General features: G+C 35.7%; 1 protein-coding gene across 1 annotated transcript; it reads left to right on the plus strand.

The window, feature by feature from the left end:
• Positions 1 to 776: 776 nt before the first annotated feature.
• Positions 777 to 24885, plus strand: LOC115890698 (inward rectifier potassium channel 2-like). The gene is made up of 5 exons (XM_030911005.1): positions 777 to 908; positions 7707 to 7996; positions 14608 to 14858; positions 18543 to 18799; positions 24378 to 24885. The coding sequence occupies exons 1-5, from the start codon at positions 814 to 816 to the stop codon at positions 24694 to 24696; spliced, it is 1212 nt and encodes a 403-aa protein (XP_030766865.1). The 5' UTR covers positions 777 to 813; the 3' UTR covers positions 24697 to 24885.
• Positions 24886 to 25849: the final 964 nt, after the last annotated feature.

Here is a 25849-nt window from a genome sequence, read left to right on the forward strand (position 1 = left end):
TATGTCTTTATAAGATGATCTTATAATGGGACATTCCGACATTCTATGAATATCCTGCGGATATTGTGTGTTATTAAAAAAAAAAGAAAAAAGTGGTTCTTAAATTATGGCGTGTTATGTGTTAAAAAGTTGAGTTTTAAAATTATCGCGATTACTGACGTTTTATCGTTATAAAAAAATGGGCACCCTAACGATATATCCTTATAATTCCATTTTAGATGCTCAGAATCATATCTAATGATTTTATCTAGTTATCTTTTCTCGTTTTTTTCGTGATTTTACTTTACCTGAGAGGGAAAGGCGTACCGGCAACGCCGCGATTTACTTCCATACATGTAAGTACCGACCCAAGAGTAACAGTTGCCAGCACGGTATGATAACTACCACAATTTTTTATATTTTATCACGAAATTATGGCTGAAAACATAAAATATGATATTTTATATTTTTGAGCCATTATTTCGTGATATATCCTATATATTTATTAGGAACGCCAAAAAATATATAGGATTACTAAAAAGTAGCTCAGGTTTGCAAAAACCGCTAGTTTTATATCTATATTAATACGCGAAAAAAAGCAGAGTCATTACGAACATTGGACACCCTGTATATTCACATTGAGAAAAAAAACGGTAGCGTAAATCATACATTTTCTATTAATAATTGTTTTACGTTTTGGCGGTATTTTCATAAGAAAAAATTATCTTATCTTCCTGTCGGTATAAACCAGATGATATTTGTATACCTGCTGATGTTGTGTTTGTATACTACCTACGTAGATATGTGAATAATAACTAATTACGGAGAAACAATATGACCGTTGAACGAGACGAGTTGTTAAAGTTTATTAATAATGATAGTGACCAGAATTTTAATTTTCCAGTGATTTTTACAACCAGGAGCTTATCGTAAGTATGTTATTATCTTTTCCAACATTCTCTTTACTTATAAAAAGTGGAAAAAAGTACTGGAAGCTGCTGTTCTTGGAGATATAAATGGAGCGAGAAAATAAGATGCTATTTTCCATATTTTAAATAACAGAGTAGGCGCTATTGAATATCGGCCTGATAGCCCAGAGCCTATACAGGCCGAGGTTCAACAAATTAGAGACAAGCTGAAATTTGGCGTAGAGCTTCATTTTGTAGATCTTTATCTTTTTAACATCCTGAAACCCCAGTGATGAAGCGTTGAGCCCGTCACCCCAAAACCACCCCTACAAGGGGTAAAAGTGGCCCTTTTACTTTTTCTTCAATAACTCTAAAACTACGAATTTTAGGAAAAAAAGTCACGAGTAAAAAATTGAAGAGAAGAAAATTTCCTACCACATAGGGAAGAACCAAAATTTTTAGAATTTCAGTGCCGCTGCTGGTGCGAATTCTTTAATTTAGGAGGATTGTTTTAATAACCCACCATTCTGTGTTTAACTTCAAATGAAATGCATTTTTGAGATAAATCTCGAGCCCAAAAAATTTATTAAGATACAAGATCCTATAAAAACGATCTTTTTAATTAAGGTAAGTTACCAGTGGCGGAGATAATTTTTTTAAATGTGCGTTTTTTACATTTTGAAAACATTGAATAAGAAAATAATATATTATAATTATAGAATAATTTCCCATGAAATAGGAATATTGAAAAATTACACGTTTAATAACAAAATAAGAAAAACCTTAACTCAAAAATAGGATAACTTAAGGATAGTCCTCATTCACTTCCACATTTGTTGGGTCCATACATGTAATGCCATTGCATTGACCACATGCCTTAGTGCAGGTGAGTCCCATTCGCTTGAATGTACATGCTTTTTTACAGCCTCCCGAAGAGCAATTGCAAAAAAAATTCTCTAAAACCCTTGTAGGAGCAATGGGCTGGTCTGAATGTATTGGATTCATATCTCGATTTTTCAGATTCCAACCCCAATCTTGCGGTGGTAAATTGTTATTTAACCAAGCCTGTACCTGTAAAATGAGAATTTTGTTTAACATTTGAATGCAACATAAATTTAACTTACCTGATGAAAAACTCTAAGTCCATGATATTTCGCACTATTGGAGGTAGGTGGTAATGATGCCAAGTTGAAGTTGGTATTAAGACTTCGTTTAGCTACGTACTTACGTACTGTTGATAAAGCATGTGTCTGGCACTATCCAAATCTACTTTTTTGTCGAGTTTTTAACATATGCTGCTATAAAAAACTGAGATGTAACTTCTTCTAACTTCTCCTTTGTAGCCTCGGGATTATAAAATTCTTTTAATAGCTCACATAACTTTTTCTTCTGGATGGTGTTCACTAAATTAATCTTCCCTTTATTGAACACAGCAGACATTGTATCACAACCAGATATAGCGTGGGTCTAAGAATCACATTCTTCAGATCCCCCAATTTTTGTTGTAAGGCCGATATGTCGATTATTTTATTTTGTTTTGACACCTTTCCCGGAGGAATCATAAACAGTCTGTTGTGGCAATAATGAATCAGTAACACTATAATGTCCGTATCTTCGCTAACTACTGCTACGGTCCCTTCTGGTAAATTGTCGCTTATTGCGACCGCTGTAGTTACAATAAGAGTATCGGCATCACCATCAGCGAATTTAACATTGATTCAATTTTCCAACAATACTTTTCCGGGCGCACGAATGAAGTTGCTTTTGTTGGTGTTTAACACCAACAAAACAACTTCATTCTTTTGGTGGTGTTTGACAAAAAATCTGCCTTTGGTACCTTCACTGCAGAAAAATTCGAGAAAGATACAATTGGTACCATTTTTTTACCTGCAGATCTGCGATTCTGATCCACAATTTTGGTCTGTATCTCTTCATAGCCATCAAAAACAACAGTGACATTTTTACCATAGCGATATGTTATATAATTATAGTATTGAGAAAACAGATTTGAAAATATCGCAGGGTACAGGCTTGGTTAAATAACAATTAACCACCGCAAGATTGGGGTTGGAATCTGAAAAATCGAGAGATGAATCCAATACATTCAGACCAGCCTATTGCTCCTACATGAGTTTTAGAGAAAATTTTTTGCAATTGCTCTTCGGGAGGCTGTAAAAAAGCATGTACATTCAAGCGAATGGGACTTTCCTGCACTATGGCATGTGGTCAATGCAATGGCATTACATGTATGAACCCAGCAAATGTGGAAGTGAATGAGGACTATCCTTAAGATAAGTTATCCTATTTTTGAGCTAAGGTTTTTCTTATTTTGTTATGAAACAAAATAAGAAAATCCCATAAAAAAATTATTTCATGGGAAATTATTTGCAAAACTGCAATTTTTCTTATTCAATGTTTTAAAAATGTAAAAAACGCATATTTAAAAAAGATATCTCCGCCACTGGTAACTTACCTTAATTAAAAAGACCGTTTTTATAGGAACTTGTATCCTAATAAATTTTTTGGTCTCGAGATTTATCTCAAAAATGCTTTCATTAGAAGTTAAACACAGAATGGTGGGTTATTAAAACAATCCTCCTAAATTAAAGAATTCGCACCTGCGCCACTGAAATTCTAAAAATTTTGGTTCTTTACTATATGGTAGGAAATTTTCTTCTCTTCAATTTTTTACTCGTGACATTTTTTCCTAAAATTCGTAGTTTTAGAGTTATTGAAGAAAAAATAAAAAAAGGGCCACTTTTACCCCTTGTAGGGGTGGTTTTGGGGTGACGGGCTCAACGGTTCATCGCTGGGGTTTCAGGATGTTTAAAGAACTACAAATTGTCTCTAATTTGTTGAAGGTCGCCCATATAAAACGATGTTAGCTATGAGTTTTAAGGACATTTTAATTTAGATAATATACATGAGTGATCCATGAGTAAGATGCTTTACTTGAATTTTAGATGTACTATACTAAAAAAAGAAGACTAGATTACTAGACCAAACTAGTCTAGCAATGCCTTAAACATACATCAAAATAAATTACAATGCATGTTCCTGACCGTATTATACCGAATGATAAAAAAACGGTGTCCAGTTGGCTTGGAAATGAACATCGATTACATTCCCCATACAATTTTACATATAAAATTACAGCGATCTCCATTTCATAGCCATCGTTGACGCAGCTTTTTTTTCGATCATACGGTACGTAAAGTAGGAGAACACAATCAGCTTTGCACAAAAACCGGTACCGAAATCGTCTAATACAGGTTTTTTGCTTTTCATATTATCATGAATCTATTTTTCTGTACCAATTAAAACCGGTCTTTCGGGACCGATTTAAACCGGTCTTCCGTTACCGGTACCAAAATCGGTTCTCCGGTACCGGTACCGATACCGGAATTTTTCAAAAGTACCGGTATACCGGAAGACCGAACATGCCTATATAGCATGGTGGGAATTATTATTGCTCGGTACACTGCAACTTTCGTTTTTGTACTCAAGTCATGATTAGAACACCCTGTGTTTTAATTTCCAGAATGCTCTTGAGGCGCCGCTAATTCTGTGCTTTCTGAGTCGATATTGGCCTTTTCCGAAATCAAACTGCCAAAGTAATTGAATTCCGCTACATATTCCAATAGTTCTTCTCCGATTTTTATGGCATTAGCCATTAACTTAACTTTGCAATTCGGAGTTTTTCGCCACCTAGAGGAAACTTTCCAAATAAAAAAGTTACTCCTTGTAAATAACACTGCCCAAGCAGCATTTGAACGTCGGGACAACGTTGTGTCACGCGACCAAACGTCGGGGCGCAACGTCGGCACAACCTCGTGCCAACCCTAGTCTGCACTAGTTTGGAGAATAATTTTTGGGTCGAAACGACGTTGGCTAGCAGCCTAATTTAGTACAAACTGCAACGTTGTTTAAAATCCTAATTCACAGAAATACAAAACTATAATAATATGGCGTTTAAGTCGCGTTTTATCCTAAATTGGGATAATTATAGTAAAAATATTATTTTTATGATTTAGTTAGAGACATATGCCAGATGGCAGTAAAGAAAAACAAAACAAAAGTATTTAAGTGTGGAGGATGTTTGAAGATCATAATTATTGAAACACTTTAAACGACTCTGTAACTCGTTACCCAAGGCAAAAAAGTTAAATGTAAACAACTTTATTGATAAATGTATTGTTACTACTTTGAAAAATACTAATGGGCCTTAAAATTAAAGAAGTTTTAAAAAATTTCTCGAATTTTTTTTAAGTAAAATGAGAATAATTTATTCGCACTCGAAAAAAATAGTTTCCGCGTGTTGTTTAGGGTCAAATATTTCAAGTTAATGTATTCAAAAAGCAGGAATTGCTATTTCAGGAACGAAACATTTTCTTATTCAAGAACATGGCGGCTTTCACTTTGTTGTTTTGGAGATTAAGATGGAGTAGTTCGAGAAGTCGCATATACTGGACTAACTAGTCGCAAGATTGCCTAATTTAGTCATCCTAGAGTCTAGCTTGTGCCGCCCTCTATATTCTAAATAAACGAGGGAGTGGATAAAGTATAGGTAATATGTCGATGTATAATTTAAATTTAGTTTTATATGTGCCTTTCTTACGTCCCATTTTAATTATGTTTTTTTTTTAAAAAAACAAAAACAGCACTGAAAATTTTATATACAGAACAATGAAGTGAAAATTTAAGATTTAAGGTTATGGTTCAATACAGTTGCAAAAAGGTAGTGGCTCGACGTCCTACCAACGTAAGAATAAGGAAATCTATACAACGTTGGAATTAGTAAAACAGACGACGTTTGCATAACGTTGGAATAGGTACTAAAAGTGACGTCGGAAAACTCTTGATTGCCCAACATTGTAACTACGTTGTTCGAATCACCTAAAGTTCACTTAGGCAAAAAAGGTTACAAGACAACGTTTATTCGACGTCGCAGAAGCTTTTACTTTGTTGTAGTACTAGTGCAATGTCGGCACAACGTTACAACAACGTTTACATTTATTTTAATACCCAAGGTACGGAGCTAACTATTTTTTGTAACTCTAATCCAACGTTGTGTTTAGTAAACATGTGGTCGCAAGTCGTGAAAATGCTACTTGGGGCATGGTGGGAATTATTATTGCTCGGTACACTGCAACTTTCGTTTTTGTACTCAAGTCATGATTAGAACACCCTATCTTTTAATTTCCAGAATGCTCTTGAGGCGCCGCTAATTCTGTGCTTTCTGAGTCGATATTGGCCTTTTCCGAAATTAAACTGCCAAAGTAATTGAATACCGCTACATATTCCAATAGTTCTTCTCCGATTTTTATGGCATTGGCCATTAATTTAACTTTGCAATTCGGAGTTTTTCGTCACCTAGAGGAAACTTTCCAAATAAAAAAGTTACCCCTTGTAAATAACACTGCGTTGATCCAACGGGGACCAATTTACTCAAAGACATTTTACTCGTAAAACAAATTTGCTCAACCGTCAAAAAGTCGTAAACTTTCCGAGAGGCATATATTTTCCCGTTGTCAAAAGCAACAAAAAACACAAAGAACAAAGAAACAAATATTTAAAACATCTGGAACTAACACAAACCGGACCACAGATTTTTTTGGCAGATAGATAATTGTATTTTTTAAGGGAAAGTTTTGGGGTAGTCCTATATTTTTGGAGCACTGAATCTGATGTTAACAAAATTTTGTGACGGAAAACTGAAAAGAATACAAAAAAACGCAAAAAATGCAATTTTTTCAGTTTTTTTGCATATAACTCCAAAAAAGTACATTTTTCAGATATGATACCTCCATACAAAATTAAAGTAGACAAAACACACTACAAATTCAGTTCTTTATATGTTTTCTTTATATGGTGCCCGGTGGCGTAGAGGTACAGGCTCTCGTCTACCAATCTCAAGGTGTGGGTTCGAATCCCGCACCAGGCATTTCACCAGCCGACTATTTTTATTAAAATAAAAATTTTTTGGGTACCTAGCTCGACTCAGCCTTAAATGAGTACTTGGGATCACAATCCTGAGGTAATAATAGGCGGTTGAAGCGTAGTGCTAGCCACATTACCTTCCTTGTATACCTAACGGCTCTAGCATGGCAAGCTGTACCTTGCTACTCCCAAGGCGTCAAACGCTATATACGGGAGCTATTATTATTATATTTTTTTCCTCAAACAATCAGATTAGGCTCTAGCGCTGGTTCAAGATTGGCCGTAGTTTTGCGTATTGAGCGTATCATATCGCTTCAAAATCGATATTTTGAAATCATTGAAAACCAGATGTGTACAAATTCCTTTATAAAAAACTTAGGTTGCGACAAAAAGAAACTTCAAAAAGACTACTATTATAATACATTATGTTATTCTTGCATTCTGTATACGTGACCAGCCCATCTTAAGCGGGACTTTGTATACATGACTTCAATACTCTCGCAGTTAGCTTTTTCAAGGATACGTTTGAGACATGATGGAACCATTTTATTCTTGTCTAAGATGGGGGGTCTCTGTTGCAACTTGTTTAAAGGTACATTCAGGCTGAGAGCGTCGAGCGTTCGACGCTATCAGCCTGAATGTACCTTAATGCGTTCATGTGTCGGCGGTACGGCATCGGCACCCAGGTTTCGCTGCTAGAATTCCCCCAAAACTTTCTTCTAAAAGACTTTTTCGAGTACAATATAACTAGATTAAGATACGTTCATCACAAGCCGTTCAAGCTCTGGTAAAATCATTTTAACAGAGCGGCAAGCTGTAGTACCTTTACGTCACACAACAGATTTAAGTAAGTTTTTACAAGCAGTGCTTTTATTTTAGTCGGAACTCTAAACATGACGCCTTACGTCGTAACGTTTCCATCCAGAGTTCTCAGTATCGTAAATCCGACGCCAGATTGGTGAACAAGAGAGGCAGAACGAAACTCTACTTCAAAAAAATTCCGCACAAGTCGATCAAGTTCGCCAGAGATCTATGGAACACCCTGGTGATGATGCAGTGGCGGTGGCTATTACTGGTTGTGGCCCTGGTTAATCTTGTGGCGTATTTGTGCTGCGGCATATTGTTTTATTACGATTCGTGGTTTAGCGGAGATTTTGATAATAGTTCCGGTAAGTAAAATGATTTTATTTACAACCACATTATGTAATACCAGAGAGAACACTAATAACTAAAGTGAGAGAGACCGATCAACGTTAATTTTCGCAGACTGTGTTAGTTGCGCGGCCTTTGGCGTCTAACCCGAACTATGAGCGCATTATCGATATAGTAGGTTGCATTCATATCTATATACTGGCGCCAAAAATTTAAAATTTGTGTATTTGGAACCGAATCTTAATCTTTCAAGTTTATAATAAGAAATCTTCGTAGTTTTTTTAGATTATTTTGTTGACAACGAAAATTTATTATTAGACTTTAAAGCATTAAAACCTATAAATAAAATACTGTGTAGGAACATAATAATTTATTTAACTTAGTTTGGTTTTCAGTTTTTGCAGAATTAATTTACTAGGTCTTTGGTGGATTGTCATGCTTTTTCTTGGACTAAAAATAAATAAGTTCAATTTTTCATTATGGTTTAATTTTACATGCTTACCAGTTTAGGTTAATCCATTTCTGTACATGTCGTAGTGGAGCCCATACTCCTTGCCATACTCCAACTCAAGGCTGCAATCTTCAATATCTTTTTTATCTAACTTTGTTGGGAGTAAACAGGGAAGCACGGTTGGGAGCTCGCACAGAGTATCAGTAGGTATCCCGTAGGTATTCAATGTTTTTGATAGTCTTTATTCTATAACAAGAACAAATCAGTTGAAAAAAATAATTTGTATTACTGGTAATATACCAGGTATAATACCTAGTCGTTCCATAGGTATCAGAAAAGAATGTGATGCTTTACTTTTACGGATATCGGATTTATTCCACATGTTATGCTTACCTATGTAAATTAGCAATGTACGACTATTAGTACGAGAGCTAGCAACGTCGGAAAAACAAGTATTTTTAGACGTCTGGCTCTTTGATATATCTTTTACTATGCTCTCTAGAACAGCATGCGGCCCGTCTGGCTACCGGTAAACGTTGCGTTCCCTACTGCGCATTAAAAGAATATCCTATATTTTATTAGTCGTTTAAATTCTAGTATTGAATATAAACCGACCGAGTCTCCATAGCTCAATGGGTTTCAGACCACGAACCGAGGAGTCACAGTTCTAATCCGGGTCAGGACAAAAACTTTTTTATTTTATTTTCGTTTATATTCTGATAGTAAAGTATTAAACATTTGTTTTTTTTTGGAATCACCAGAATTATTTAATACTTTACTATCAGAATATATACGAAAATAAAATAAAAAAATCTTTGCCATGGCCCAGATTCGAACTCTGAATCGTCGGTTCGTACGCTCGTACGAAATCGTCGGAAACTCTACGCTCTACGCACTGCGCTATGGAGACATGTTCGATTTATATTCAATACTAGAATTTATAGGACTAAATTAAAAAAAATAGGATCTTCTTCCGATACGCAGTAGTGAACGCAACGGATATCGGCAGCCAGACGGGCCGCATACTGTTCCAGAGAGCATAGTAAAAGATATATCAAAGAGCCAGACGTCTTAAAATACTTTCTCGAAAACGTTGCTAGCTCTTAGACTATATTATGTGCACTCACTATTACTATTAGGTATTTTAAAGTATAATTACCGAGATAAAACTTACCTTTAAAGGACACGTTTTGTCTGGATCTCAACCACAACACAAAAATTACAAAAATGCCGAATAATCGTGGAATCTCAAATAATCAATAATGACACTTATATGACAATAATCTTCTCTTCTCACAAGCTAAAAGAACAAGTACATTCAGTTAAAAACAATTTATTACACCGATTATCAACAAATTTTAGTTATCTCCTTCTAGAGCTAAGAAATAGAAAAAGCTACTGACAATCTAATTAATCCTGTCAAATGTTTAACTTGCAAAGCTGAAAACTTCCTTTTTTGACCGCCTAAACGCTATGCGCGTCTGGGATGCGCGGTGACAAAATAAACTTGTCTACGAAATGCCCTATTCCACAAGCCCTCTCACTTTAGTTATTAGTGTTCTCTCTGGTAATACTGACATTACTGACTTTTAAAAAGTGTCAAATTATCTACATTTCTTCCCTCTTCCATTTCCCTCACCCATTTCCTTCATCTATTTCCCTCACCCATTTTCCTCACTCGTTTTTTTTTATTTCTCGCCTCATTTAATTAAGCAAAATATTCTTGTAATATATTTATTAAATACTTATCTAACATCAACAAAAATAAACAAGAATATTAACAATAATAATTAAATGAAGATTTTAATACATTTATTTGTTAAAGGTAAAAATGCTAGACTCCTGTGGGTTAAAACCTACATTCTGGCGTGTTAAAAAAGCGACGAGTTTGTGATGTTTTGATATGTCAGTCTTTTCCCTTAATTCTAGCATTGTCCGTATCATGCTGTACGTAGCCCAAAGAGTAGATGGATTTTTCTGTCTTGTCATGTTGCTAAAATATGCCACCAAGCCTCCGAAGCAATATTCTTAACATTTCTTTCGGCACGCCATTTTTCGTATACTTTCAATGCTATTTCATATCGCCCCCTACTTTTCTCTGGAAGTAAACTGGCTTCTGCTCTTTTTGCAGCTTCTGTAAGTTCTGGTGGAGTACCAATATTAAAGTAGTCTTCATTATCAGAACTTTCCGACAACATTCTGGCTTTCTATGTTATATAAATTCGAAAAAACGAACGAGAAATTCAAAACTGTCACTTAGTTGTTTGTTTTGCTGTTGAAGGTTTGCGCCATAACAACCACTGGTACCGGTAACTATAGATATGGAAATGCCAAAACAGAAAACGATAAAATTTCGCATATTTTTTTTTTCAAAATAAAAGACTGTCCCTATTTTTTAATTAATGATGTGGTTGTAAATAAAATAGTATACAAACCTCGGAGGAAAGTTTTCATTATCGTCTCGAGATTTAGTTAATCTCTCGACAGTAATGAAACACTTCCCTCCTTCCCCGGTATGTAATATACTATTATTAATTTCTAAAAAATATCACTGAATATTTTGGAATAAGGAACGGGGATAGATTGATTTTTACTGAGTTGATAGCTTTCCGTTAGTTCCTACCTAAGATAAGTAATTTGCCATTGTTTTCCTTGAGGTAGAAATTCCAAAGGATATTTACGTTGCAGATTGAGTCAAAAATATCTTGATTGAGTCAAAAATATTCTCACTATACCTTCCATATCAGGTACCTTCCGTTTCCCTTCCGTTTAAATAAAATATTATATCATGTAAATTAACAGGACAATGCACACTATCCGTTCCGTTTCCCTTCCGTTCCATATCCTTTCCTTCCATACATATTTTTTGGCGGACGGACTGAAGCGTATCGGAAAAAGCGTTGTCAAGTTCTTACATTTATACCAGCTCTGTTAACATTTTGCTGATATTTATTTATTTATCCACCTCTTAATTAATTCTATTACCTTTTTAAAAAGATACAAATTTTTAAAATAAAACTTTCGTAATGATATTAATTGTACAATAATAAGTATGGAGCTGATACGGAATGGAAGCTTACGTATAGCGTCAATAGTGTTGCGGACCCGTGTGGACTCGACCTAACCTAACTATATGTCCCGCCCTCAGATGACCTTAACATCGCACTAAAGAATAGACACCGTAATGATTCATTCGTTCGAGAAGAATCGAGTCCCACTGGAATGGAGTAGTACATACGAGACAAATACGTTTAAATAAAATATACGACGGCCTCCCCATAAGAGCAATGAGAGGATTTACGTCCCAGTATTGAAGGAGGACAGAAAATCGAGTCGAATGTTCAAGACATAGGTTCATCCTTGTTTAGTCAAACCTCCTACAAACCAAGGATAGACTTATGTAGGAAATGCATTGAAATTCTATAGCCATCCTTCAATATCGGGACAGGAATTTAAGCGGTATCCTCCGTAGAACATTCGAAACCTTCTCTATGCACCTAACGATCTATGGGCTATTCTAGAGATCTTTAGCTGTCGGTATAAAAGCCGGCGGCTGTGGCCTAGAGAGGGTAGTTATAAATAGACGAGTGCAGTTTTTCCCGAGCAGAAGAGAAAGAAGTGAAACTCCTAGGAACAACTGTGGTTAATGATAGTTGGCAACCCGAAGATCTTGCAAATGACCAAACCAGTGACCCAGAATTAGGTTTAGTAATTAACTGGAAAAACGCAGGCCAAAGACCAACGTGGGAAGAAGTTTGCAGATATTCGCCGAACGTAAAGTCGTACTGGGCCCAGTGGAATTCCTTGGTAATAGATAACGGACTACTTCGCCGTGTGATCGAGAGACCGGAGGGACAAGAAGGGAGAAGGCAGATCGTCATTCCAAAGAAGAGGGTCCCAGAAGTGTTGGAGGAAGTTCACAATGGAGCCAGCGGTGGACATCTTGGTGTTACCAAGACACTTGGCAAGCTGCGTGAACGGTTCTACTGGGTGAACTGCAAAGAAGATGTGAGGGCCTGTGTGGTGTAAGAAATGTGATATTTGCGCAGCCATTAATGGGCCACAAAAGCGTGGTAAAGCCCCTATGCGCCAGTACAATGTTGGTAGTCCCTTCGAACGAATAGCGATCGACGTGGCTGGTCCTTTCCCGGAGACGAACGATGGCAACAAATACATTGTGGTAGTAATGGATTACTTCAGCAAATGGGTCGAGGCCTACGCGTTGCCAAATCAAGAAGCGTCCACGATTGCTGATGCCCTTGTTAAAGAATGGATCTGCAGGTTTGGTGTTCCCATGGAGCTTCATTCAGATCAGGGAAGAAACTTTGAGTCCAATCTGTTCCAAGGCGTCTGTGAAGTCCTGAACATCCGCAAGACCAGGACGACTGCTCTACATCCACAATCCGATGGGATGGTTGAACGCATGAACAGAACTATCAACCGTTATCTGGCCAAAGTAGTCTCTGACCACCAAAGAGACTGGGACAAATTTCTTCACCTGTTCCTGTTGGCCTACCGTTCATCCGTCCAAGAATCTACAGGGCAAACTCCAGCCAGCATCGTTATGGGACGGGAAGTGCGCCTACCCTGTGATCTGAAATTTGGTTGCCGACCGGGAGAAGAAGTCGCCGGAGAAGATTATGTCCACACACTACGTCAAAGGATGGACGACATTCATCAGAGAGTCCGCCTAAATATTCAAAGTGCTAGTGACCGAATGAAGGAACACTACGACATTCAAGCTGAGCATGGAGGATACCAACCAGGGAAGTTGGTGTGGCTATATAACCCGCAGAGACGTCGTGGGTTATCTCCGAAGCTACAATCCTCGTGGGAAGGGCCATACGAAGTCATGGATAGAATTAATGACGTCGTATACCGTATCAGAAAATTGCCAAAAGGAAAACCGAGGGTAGTCCATTTCAACCGTTTGAGCCCCTACCAAGGCGAAATAGAAGATCGTGCTGGGACCGTGAGAACCTGCAGCTTTGATCCCCCTGATTCGGAGATGTCCTTTGACGATTTCATGGCCCGATACAACAGCAGTCAGAAGGCTCGCTATGGTGTAATCAAAGAAGAACAACGAGACCTCTTTTCCGTGCCTCCTGATTATTCGCTCGCTCACTGTGTGGCCCGAGATTTGCGGATGTCCAGAGGAATCGCTGCGACGGTCAATGAGAAGTTTGGGCGAGTCGGAGAACTACGCCGACAAGATCCAGAGGTTGGAAGCGTCTTGAGGCTAACCGACAATGAACATGGTCAAGCAAGGCACATTTTCTACCTAGTCACCAAGGAATGGTCCCCAAGTAAGCCGACTTATCTCAATCTATGGAAGACCCTGATTGAACTGAGAGAAGCCCTGCTAAACAACAACATTACACGATTAGCCATTCCGAAGCTGGCGTGTGGACTGGTGGTTTGAGTTGGCGTACAATCCGGAACATGATTGAAGTCTTGTTCAGATTTACGGGAATCGAGATCCTCGTTTGCTGCTACAACCCAAAGCTGACATCGGGAGAGAAAACTGTAGACTGCTATTTCTACCAGACTTCTCAGTGTACCAGGGGCCAGCTTTGCAAATACCTTCATTCACCGTGTACATCTCGGGACGAGCATGTACCTAAGAAGGGGGCAGTGTTGCGGACCCGTGTGGAATCGACCTAACCTAACTATATGTCCCGCCCTCAGATGACCTTAACATCGCACTAAAGAATAGACACCGTAATGATTCATTCGTTCGAGAAGAATCGAGTCCCACTGGAATGGAGTAGTACATACGAGAACATTCGAAACCTTCTCTATGCACCTAACGATCTATGGACTATTCTAGAGATCTTTAGCTGTCAGTATAAAAGCCGGCGGCTGTGGCCTAGAGAGGACAGTTATAAATAGACGAGTGCAGTTGACGCGCTAAAATTCAGAATTAATTCTTAGTTATAAATCGTTTGTAAATAGTTCTATAAGTCTTTTATCGTTATTGTTTTTGTTAATTAGTGTTAAATAAATAGTGTTTAAATAAATTGTGACTTTCTATCCACACGGAATCGACGAAAAACGTAACAATAGAATAAAAAATACGGGAAGGATATGGAATGGAAACGAAAGGTGTAGTAAGAATCAACCTTTATGCTTTGAATATCATCCCAAATATTTAACTATTGACCTTTTTTCTTCCAGATCATTTAGTTTGCATTGAGGGAGTGAACAAAATATCAAATTTCTTTATGCTCGGAATAGAGACGATGACCACTACCGGATATGGATATATGCATCCTACTGAAAACTGCAGTCTGTTTTACGTAGTACTGACGTTCAGTACTCTGACCAGTATCTTCATAGATGGCATGTTTATATCTGTAGTATACGCTAAACTGAACAGGATCAAAGATCAAAACGTATATGGAAAAATTTTCAGTAGAAAAGCCGTGGTAAATACGAATCGAGTTCAGAAGCAGAATCGTTTATTTTGAGCTATAGTAAATACTAGTAGATGAAATCTAAAGCCTTAGACTATTTAGGTTTCGTTGTTTAGACTATTAATTTCATTATTTTTAAATACACTCACCGACAAAAAAAACTGGCCACTAAAAACTAGTCCCATTTTCAAAGTTGGAATTCTCGCGAGCCACTCATTAGATTTTTATGATTTTTTTAAATTGTAAATTAATTCCTTCTTAACGGATGCTACGTCAGAAATTTTTATTCCGAATTTATTTTGAGCATATACAGGGTGGCGCACCTCATACGCCCCGGTTGACTATACGAAAATGGAAAGATATTTTTGAGATATTTAAAGATATTTAAATTTGCATGCTACAATAGAATAGATTATTAACACCCTGTGCATTGCTTTCCAGAATTAATTCTTGTGCTGAGTTTAAAGGTAGAGAAATAAATTTTACAGAAAAATGTTATTGCTTTCTTAAGTTTATACAGGGGTATCAAAAATTGCTGATCTATTTTAAGAATATATTTCCCATAAAAACTTTGTTATTTCAAATACAACACCCTGTATTTTTTAAATAAATCGAAGAAGATTCAAATGCTCTTTCAAACTACATTAGGGTTTCCTATACCGATCTAGCTCAGATTTTGAATAATGAGCAATTTTTCAATAAAATGGCAACCAAGAGGGCTAGTGTCGTCATGGCAAGTTTCTAGTGACAGTAGCTATTTTCAAAATCGAATTTAGCTTATGGACTTATTTAAATTTATACCACTCATTTCCTCACAAAATAAAATCACTAGTAACATATCTATTCGTTCCGCCAGCAGATACTGCTTTATTTTTCTTGATAAAATAATGAATACTTATTTATTAAACTATTGTAGGTAAATTAAAGTAAACTGTTATAAATTATAAATAATAATGTCCATAAACTAATGTCGACTTTGAAAATAGTTACTAACTGTCACTAGAAAATTGCCATGGCGACACCAGCCAGCTTGATTGCAATTTTATTTAGAAATCTCTTTTTATTCAAAATCTGAGCTAGATAGGTATAGGAAACCTTAATATAGTTTGAAAGAGCATTTGAATCTGCTTTGATTTATTTTAAAAAATACAGGGTGTTGCATTTGAAATAACGAAGTTTTTATATAAAATACATCCTTAAAATAGATCAGTAACTTTAGATAGCTTTGTATAGCCCTGTAAAAATTTGAGGATGCAATACCATTTTTCAGTAAAGTTTATTTCTCTACCTTTAAACTCAACATAATAATTAATTATGAAAAGTAATGTACAGGGTGTTAATAACCTATTCTATTGTAGCATGCAAATTTAAATATCTTTAAATATCTCAAAAACCAAAGATTTTAGACATATTTAACCCTTATAGTAAATGCCTTTTTTTTGGCCCAACAATCCAAAAATGAAATAAAATACCGGGTGTTCCATAAGAAAAAAATATAACTTTGGTATGGGTCTTAGTTCTGAAACACCCTGTATGTTTGAAAATAATTTTAAATTGTGCGCATTATCTCCTTACATATACCCATAAAATACTTTGTTTCTACATCTTTCTGTTTTCGTATAATCAACCGAGGCGAATGAGGTGCGCCACCCTGTACAGGGTGTCCCATTTTGGTTGAAATCAAGCAGTATCTCCGTTATTCGTGAAGATAGAAAGGTGCAGTTTGCACAAACCTGTGCCACTTTTTTGTTAAACGGAAGATGCTGTCAACAAAATTTTCATAGCTCTCTTCGTTTCTAAGCTACAGGGTCTTAATATTAAATAATTTAACAAAATTCTAATATTTTCGTTGTAAGTTAAGTCCCATCTTAGCTGAAAGTATATTTGACGTAAATTAGCTAAAGGAATATTTAAAAGTTCCGATACGCTAGCTTCCAAGAATTAGAAATAGCGGTAGAGATTTAAGTTTCCCTAATATACAAAGAATTAATTAGTGGCTCTCAAAATAAAACAAGAGACAGATAACAGTATTACTTTTAATAATTCTTTAGTTTGTTTTATTATCAATCATGGCCTGCTAATAAATATGATCTTTTAATATATTTTTTTAAATATTGCATTAAATAATGAAAATAAATATAGAGTATTATATATTTTTGAGAAGCTTATGGCAAGCCAGATCATATAATTTATTAATATACAGGGTGTTCCATTTAAGAAAACATAACTTTAGTTTATATATTTAAAAATATTTTTTTGGTAGAATAACAGACTACGCCACTGTATTCTACGTAAAAAGTTCTACAATAAACAGTTTTCACGGTTTCAATACCTTTAACAATAACAGAGATACAAGGGGTGTCCCAAATTGCAAAATTTTCAAAAAGACCCTGTAGCTCAGAAACGAAGAGAGCTATGAAAATTTTGTTTACAACATTTTCCGTTTGACAAAAAAGTGGCACAGGTTTGTGCAAACCGCACCCTTCTATCTTCACGAATAACAGAGATACCGTATGATTTCAACCAAAATGGGACACCCTGTACAGGGCTCAACAATAAGACGAAGTTTTTTGCCCGAACTTTGTAACACCCTGTAGGGTGCAGCAGTTGTAGTAGCAATTGCTAAATCAAATAATATTATAGCCTTTGTGAACATTTTGATTTTTTACTCACGACATTATCTCTGTTTGTATTGGAGATACGCTGCTTTAAAACGAACGTCTCGGAAAAATGCTTCGCAGGCAAAACCGCCATTCATCCGTGAAAAGGACTTTAGTTCATTGCTCAATATCCCAATTCACATGTCTTGGAACTAGCTGGGGTCCTGTGGCAGGCTTCCTTGCAGACAAGCTGTTTTCTTTTAATCTTCGTCGAATTATTCTCTTACTGACTTGAGTTCTACGCACGGCTTGTAGCAGATGTTGATTCTGAAACGCTGTAATTCTACGATTTCGTAAAGTATTCAAGACAATAAAGCGGCCGTCAATTGCATTTGTCTTCGGCTTTTTTCTGGAACCCACTCGCCTGGTGAAATTTCCCCTTTCCATAATATACCGATTCCAGTCATCCTGGACTGTTGTTCGAGGTATACCCAGGGTATCAGACACATAACGTTGGCTTCGGCCATCCTCAATTAAAGCTACAATACGAGCAACATCCGTCACAGATAATGGTAGTTTTTAATTTGACAACCGTTATTGTCATATTGCAAATACTCATAAATCCGTTTTCGCCTATGCCGCCTTGATTATTTACACATAAAACTTTCTGCCTGCGAAGCATTTTTCCGAGACCTTCGTTTTAAAGCAGCGTATCTTCAATACAAACAGAGATAATGTCGTGATTAAAAAAACAAAATGCTCACAAAAGATGAGACTACAATGTGATTTGATTTAGCAATAGCTAATACAGCTGCTGTGCTACAAAGTTCTTGCAAAAAATTTCGTCTTATTGTTGTGCCCAGTATAAATGCTCAAAATAAATTCGTAATAAAAATTTCCGAGATAGCATCAGTTAGGAAAGAATTAATTTAGAATTAAAAAAAAATCATCAGAATCTAATGAGTGGTTCGCGAGAAATCCAAGTTTGAAATTGGAACTAGTTTTAAGCTGCCGGTGAGTTTATATTAGGTAACATGCAAAAATTATATTTGTTTTATTGTTATAACACATTTACATGGTTTCAACTGTCTTTCAGATAGCTATGAGAAACGGATCTTTGTGTCTAATAGTACGGGTAAATGATAGGGAAGGAAAACACTGGATAACTAGCGACATACGGATGTACCTGATAAAAGAATCCGTATCGGAGGAAGATGTAATTGATAAACATTTTGTCACAGAATTGGAGACACAGCCCTATGGTATGTTGTTCTGGCCAATTGATGTCGTGCACGAAATCAACTGCAAAAGTCCCTTGTGGCAGGTTTCTGCTAGAGACTTGATGACCAACAAGTAAGTAGGTTCGGTAAAAATACTTAAAAAAATAGAAATTATTAACTAAAAATACAGCATGTTTTCAATAAAAAAAACAGTGTGTGCACTATGTGCGTATATTTGAAATGAAACTTCTGTTAAAAAACAGCTATTAAATGAAGGATTTGAAGGACATGTCTGTAAAAAGTGACATATGCTGTTTTAATACTGCGGCAAAAAAACGGCCACTAAAAACTAGTCTCAATTCCAAAGTTGGATTTCTCGCGAACCACTCGTTAGATTTTGATGATTTTTTTTGAATTGTAAATTAATTCCTTCATAACGGATGCTATGTCAGTCATTTTTATTCCGAATTTACACTCAACCAAACTTATAAGGAATCACTCTTTATTTCTGACTAAATTTCTTGCATGGATAAAAATTGGTATACAACTTTAAGATAAGGCTTTTTGTTGTAAATAAACATGATAATAAAGAATAAGCGACTGCTGCGATTTATTTTCTTTTGAATTTTGTGTTCAGTAGTAAAATCACAATTGTCCGGTAATTTTCATCCAATGCAAAAAAATTAAAAAATGCCTTAGGTTGGATTAACAGATGTACAGGGGGGAATAATTATTCCCCTTACCGAACAAGGAATGCTCCAGAAAGGCGTAGCAGAGATAGTAGGCGTTACCCAGGGTGTTGTATCGAAAACATATGGCAGATACTTGGAATTAGGAATCACACAAGGATAGGCCCAGACAAAGTCGTCAAAGAGTCATAACTGAACAACAAGGCTGCATTGTGTGTTAAATTGCTAGAATAAATCCCAATGTTTCTCATCCAGAGCTATAAAGACAAATTCTGGCAGCTACAAGTGTGAACGTTTTAGTTAAAACCATAAGAAAAAGGCTTCGTGCACGAGGGTTTTACAGTAGGAGAGAGTTGCGGATCCCACAGTTATCTCGGCAAAATAAAATTGACCGGCTAAATTGACGTCTTCAACATCAAAACTGGACAACTGAGAATTGGCAAAATGTTCTTTTTTGGAATGATACCAGAATTGGCCTAAGATCAGATAACCATCAAATTCAGGTTCTCAGAGCTCCAGGAAGACGAGCGAGACTTCAGGCTGCCAAATCTGTACCAAGATATAAAGGAGGAACTGTAATGTTCTGGGGAGGTATTATAATGGGAGAAAAAACTCCACTGTTACCGCTTCAACAAATTTTAACGGGTCGGAGATATGTTGATATGGTGCTAGAACCAATCGTTAGTCTTTGGAGAACTGCAATTGGGGATAATTTTAACTTCATGCACGATAGTGCACCTCCCCATACCAGCAGAGTGACTAGAGAATGTCTTGAAACGGAAAGTGTCATAGTTTTGGACTGGCCTGCCTATTTACCAGATCTGAACCCTATCGAACACTTGTGGGACTAGCTTAAAAGAAAGGTTAAAGCTCGTCGAAACAATCCAGGAAATCTCTTATAGCTTATTGATGCAGCATTAGCAGAATGGGAAAACATACTCCAAGACAACGTGTATAATTTAATAAGAAGCATGCCAGTGCGGATAGAAACTTGCATAAGGGTTAGAGGTGGTAACAAGGAATATTAAAATTATTAGTTTTCTTTCTGTTTATGCTTTTTGGCCATTAAAAATTTAAACCTTAATTTCGTTTCAGGAACTAAAAAAATACCATTTTGTTTATTTTTGGAACTGATTAATTTTTTTTTTCGCTATATGGATTATTTTTCATTAAAAATCATCGGTAAGGTCTGAGTTTTATTCATAAACACAAAATTTTCATACATCTCAAAAATTATGAAAAATAATAGATATAAGTTTGGTTGTGTGTATTTCGAGCATATACAGGGCAGAACAATATGACGAGGTTTTTTGCCCGAACTTTGTAACACCTTGTAGCTACTACAGCTGCTGCACCAGCTGTAGTAGCTATTACTAAATTAAATCACATTGTAGCCTCATCTTTTGTGAGCATTTTGTTTTTTTAATCACATCATTATCTCTGTTTGTATTGAAGATATACTGCTTTAAAACTAACGTCTCGGAAAATTGCTTCCCAGGTAAAAAGTTTTATGTGTGGATAATCAAGGCGACATAGACGAAAACAGATTGATGAAGTATATGGCAACACGACTGGCAAATTAAAAAATGCTATTATCTGTGACGGATGTTGCTCGTATTGTGGCTTTAATTGAGGATGGCCAAAGTCAACGTTATGTGTCCGATACCAGGGGTTATACCTCGAGCAACAATCCAGGATGCCTGGAATCGGTACAGTGGCGTAACAACAGACTCACGGGTCTGTGTGCAAAAATTTTACCGGACCCCCCATATTTTAGGTTAGAAATAACATTATCAAATTAATTTTTATATATAGTATTATTTATTACTGCAACACAGAATATGTAACCCAAAACATATAAAATATCAAATAAATAAAAAATGAATAAAAACAAAATAAAAAACAACAACAAAACATATAAAATATCAAATAAATAAAAAATAAATAAAAACAAAATAAAAAACAACAACAAAACTAACTAAATTAAAATAAACAATGTAAATAGGAACATGAACATGTTAAAATTCTTTTTTCCTTGCTTTAGCATGGGCGAAAGTTGACACAATATTACCAATGTCTGTTGTACGAGTAACTTCATTTTCTATTGAAATAATTGCCAAAAAGTGGCAGTTTCGAGCACCTCTCGTAACTCAGCTGCCTTATCGTCCCCTTAATACAACCATCATTTGGTAACTAGAGTTTTTGAGATATTGAGTTAACTAGTTTGGCCAGTATAATTTTTCATGCTCTTTTTAATGCTACAACTACTTAGTTCTATTTCTATTCGATGGTACAGAAACCCAGTGACAATACAGCAAATTTCCTTTTTTGTCAAATTTAATGCTTTAATGAAAAATCACATGTTTCCAGTTATTTTTATTTTGCAAAATATAAAGGGAAAACACAGCTACAAAATTGCACAAGAACAAGTGTAAAGCAATAAGTTATTTTCGCGATAGCGTGTGCTAGTTAAGTAGTTAAGAAGACATGTGATAGATAAAAACTTAGTTCGGGATCGTCCGATTCTGCTTGATTCTTTATAGCATGTGATAGATATGGGAATGCGGCCCGGGCCCCCGGAGGCACACGGCACATCGGTAGTTACGCCACTGAATCGGTATATGAAAACGGGAAATTTCACCAGGCGAGTGGGTTCCGAAAGAAAACGGAAGTAAAATGCAATTGACGACCTCTTTATTGCCCAGAATATTACAGTTGAGGGTTGGAACCTTTGGTGTTACACAGCAAAATAAAACACTAAATCACCATAATACACCAAAACACTTTTACACTGGACGCGCGTTTCGCTAACCAAATTTATAATCATCTGCTGATGATGCTAACATGGTTAGCGAAACGCGCGTCCAGTGTAAAAGTGTTTTGGTGTATTGTGGTAATTTAGTGTTTTATTTTGCCCTGAATACTATACGAAATTGTAGAATTACAGCGTTTCAGAATCGACATCTGCTACAAGCCGTGCGTAGAACCCAAGGCAGTGAGAGATCAATCCGACGAAGACTAAAATAAAACAGCTTGCGTGCAAGGAGGCCTGCCATAGGACCCCAGCTGCTTTCAAGACATCGTTGAGCACGTCTTCAGTTTCCGCGTTTACATGTGAATTGGGATATTGAGCAATAGACTAAGGTCCTTTTCACGGACGAATCGCGGTTTTGCCTGCGAAACATTTTTCCGAATGTCGTGATTAAAAAAGAAAAATACTCACAAAAGATAAAAAAAAAACACTCTATAATGTGATTTGATTTAGCAATAGCTACTACAGTTGCTGCACCCTACAGGGTGTTACAAAGTTCGGGCAAAAAGCTTCGTCTTATTGTTGTGCCCTGTATACAGGGTGGTCCGAATTGTATTCCGGAAACTTCGGCAGCATATTCTGCAGATAAAAATAAGTAAAAAAGTTCGTATAAATGTATGTCCTAAAATGCTTAGTTTCAGAGATACAGGGTGTAGAAGTTTCATTTTTATTTCGATTTTTTCTTAATAATTTCTGAAGTAACGTCCATATTTAGATGAAAATGGGTGTCTGGGAATTTTTTGATGTGAGAAATTTGATTTTGATGTCAATATGACTCCTACTAGTAGAGGGCGCTACCTACATGTGTTTTAACTGTTTTGAAGCGTAATAACTTTTTGTACGTACCTGTATAATACTACCGAGTGAAAAAATATACATATCTGTGACTTTTTACGTAAAAAATATATCTTTGTAAAAATCGTTACGAGCAACCGTTCTTAAGATATTTGAGAATGGAAATAGTCAATACTTGTCATTATTGACGAAAAATAAACACGTTATGAGTAGATAGTTATTTCACCGAAATAATAAATTTGGGAAATTTTTATTTTTTTAAATTAATCATAATTTTTTCTGCAAAAAATGATGATAAAACCGTTTCTGTTGAACTTTTGACTCAAAAACATTTCACATTTATGATTTCAGTCTAATAACTATTTAGTCAACATGTTTAATTTATGTCAATGATGACAGGTATTGATAATTTCGATTGAAAATATCTCGAAAGCCATTACTCGTAGCGATTTTTACCAAGAGACCTTTTTCACGTAAAAAACGTCGTAAATGTATATTTTTTTACTCAGTAATTTTATACAGGTACGGACGAAAAGTTATTACTCTTCAAACCAGTTAAAAAATATGTAGGTGGCGCCCTCCACTAGTAGGAGTCATATTGACATCAAAATCAAATTTCTCATGTCAAAAAACTCTCAGACACCAATTTTTATCCAAATATTGCCGTTACTCCAGAAATTATTTGGAAAAAATCGAAATAAAAATTAAATTTCTGCACCCTGTATCTCCGAAACTAAGCATTTTAGGACATACATTTATACGAACTTTTTTACATATTTTTATCTGCAGAATATGCTGCCGAAGTTCCCGGAATACAGTTCGGACCACCGTAGCATCCGTTAAGAAGAAATTAATTTAGAATTTTAAAAAAATCATCAAAATCTATTAGTGGTTCGCGAGAAATCCAACTCTGAATTTGGGACTAGTCTTCAGTGGGCGTTTTTTTTACCGGTCGGTGTGTGTATAAATATAAATGTTATTTTCAATTTATTTCTGTAATCTGTAAATTTTCTGTTTTTTCAATAGCCTGCAAATTTTGTGCAATACTACTCAAAATACACACTTTTATACAAATTCCTAATAATTTTAACGCTTAAATTTATTTAAGAAGAGAAAAAATTTTGAACCTAACCAACAATTTGTATTTTTAATGGTTTACAGTAATTTTTGTTAAATTATACAAATATTCTCGTCGATTATTGGTTTGAAATAAATATGACAATGTCCTTCAATGAAAATGCGAGTTGCTTAACTCTAATAATTCTATTTCTAAGCTAGCAAATGAGCTAGATGCTTTACCTAGACTGTTATTAAGAAGCTACAAACCTATCGATGAAAATATATACTTGAAAATTTACTTTCTAGCATACAACCAGAGGATATTGGTACACAGGTATAATTAATCATTGTTTTAGACTGGAAATTGTTGTGGTGGTATCAGGCAGTTCTGTCAAAACCGGCCAATCCACCAAAAGCCAAACTTCGTACCTAAACAAAGAGATCATGTGGGGTTACCGCTTTGCGCCTTGCTTGGAGCATAACGCTGCCAAAAAGGAGTACGTAGTTAACAAGAGACTTTTCAACACGACAGTACCTCAAGAAGTACCACTTTGCAGCGCCAAAGTTCTGGACTCTTTGCAGAAACATATCAACGAGAGGCGGTCTTTGAATGTGGATCTGTTGAACGGACAGACGGATTGTGGGAGGAATTTATTAAAGACAAACGAAATTTAATATTTTCACTATAAATTTGCTTAAAGACGCCTTTTAATCCTTGTAAATATAGTGTTAGAGATTAAAGGCCAATTATTAAGTGATGTAATTATTATTGTAAGGACATATTTTTTCTTACAACGATGCCATGCTCTGTAGAGAATGTACAAATCTTAAATAAATAAATAAATAAATAAATGCCTTTATTGTCAAAAAATTTTACAATTTGTAGACAAAGGTAAAGTAAACAAACTATCAAAGAGAAGAGAATACCAAACAAATATACAAATTACATTGTCAGTTTTATTGTTTAAATTAAACATTTATAAATGTTTACAATGTCAAAGAATAAAAAAATAAGATTCAAAAATATTTTGAAAGTTCATAGTAAATGTAGTAATAGCAAATATTAGACCAGTGTTTACAAGATCAAATTCGATTATCAAAATATGTCATTTACGGCGTAGAAAGCCTTGTCTAGTAAATAAGATTTCAATGCTTTGCGAAATGAAGAAAATGATGTTATGGATTTGATTGCAAATGGCAGGTGATTTTGCATTTTTTTCGAGTTGTAAGTATAATATTGAACTTTTAACTAACTCTGAGCGTGGGGTAGGTAGATAAAGACTTGCTCAGCGTTCCTGAGTGGCTAAGTGTGAGATGGCCTTTCTTGAGAAGCTGATACATGCTTACGTATTAGGCAAACGGATTCAAATATAAATAAGGAAGGAAGAGTTAATATTTTTAATTTTTAAAAAAGTCCTGGCAATGAGAGTTCTGCTGTTTAGTCCCAGTGAATATCGAACAGCTCATTCTGGAGCTTGAAAATGCGGTCAAATTGAGTCGCACAACACGTACCCCAGAATGGAAGGGCATATCTGAGGTGCGACTCAAAAAGTGCATAATAAACAGTTCTAGCCACCAACAAGTTAAGCTCCTTAGAAACAGATCTTAATGCAAAACAGGCAGAGCTTAATTTTTTCGACAAAGCGTCCATATGCATGTATCATTTCAGAGAATTGTCTACAACAAGCCCTAAGAATTTTACAGATTTTACGACGTTAATGGTGTTGTTGTTAAGTACAAAAGGCTGCAGCGAGTTTTATACGACAAAGCTTTAGTTTTAGAAATATTGAGACTCAGGAGGTTCGAATCGCACCAAGATTTAATGGTG

The sequence above is a fragment of the Sitophilus oryzae genome, unplaced genomic scaffold, assembly GCF_002938485.1.
Source record: "Sitophilus oryzae breed Bouriz unplaced genomic scaffold, Soryzae_2.0 scaffold_907_pilon_pilon, whole genome shotgun sequence".
Lineage (NCBI taxonomy): Eukaryota > Metazoa > Arthropoda > Insecta > Coleoptera > Curculionidae > Sitophilus > Sitophilus oryzae.

Bases quoted from the DNA above. Each gene is read 5' to 3' on its own strand.
- LOC115890698 (XM_030911005.1), top strand. From the start codon at position 814: ATGACCGTTGAACGAGACGAGTTGTTAAAGTTTATTAATAATGATAGT. The intron at 14,859-18,542 runs GTAAATACGAAT...ACTGTCTTTCAG, and splicing joins TTTTCAGTAGAAAAGCCGTG to ATAGCTATGAGAAACGGATC. The intron at 18,800-24,377 runs GTAAGTAGGTTC...TCATTGTTTTAG, and splicing joins AGAGACTTGATGACCAACAA to ACTGGAAATTGTTGTGGTGG.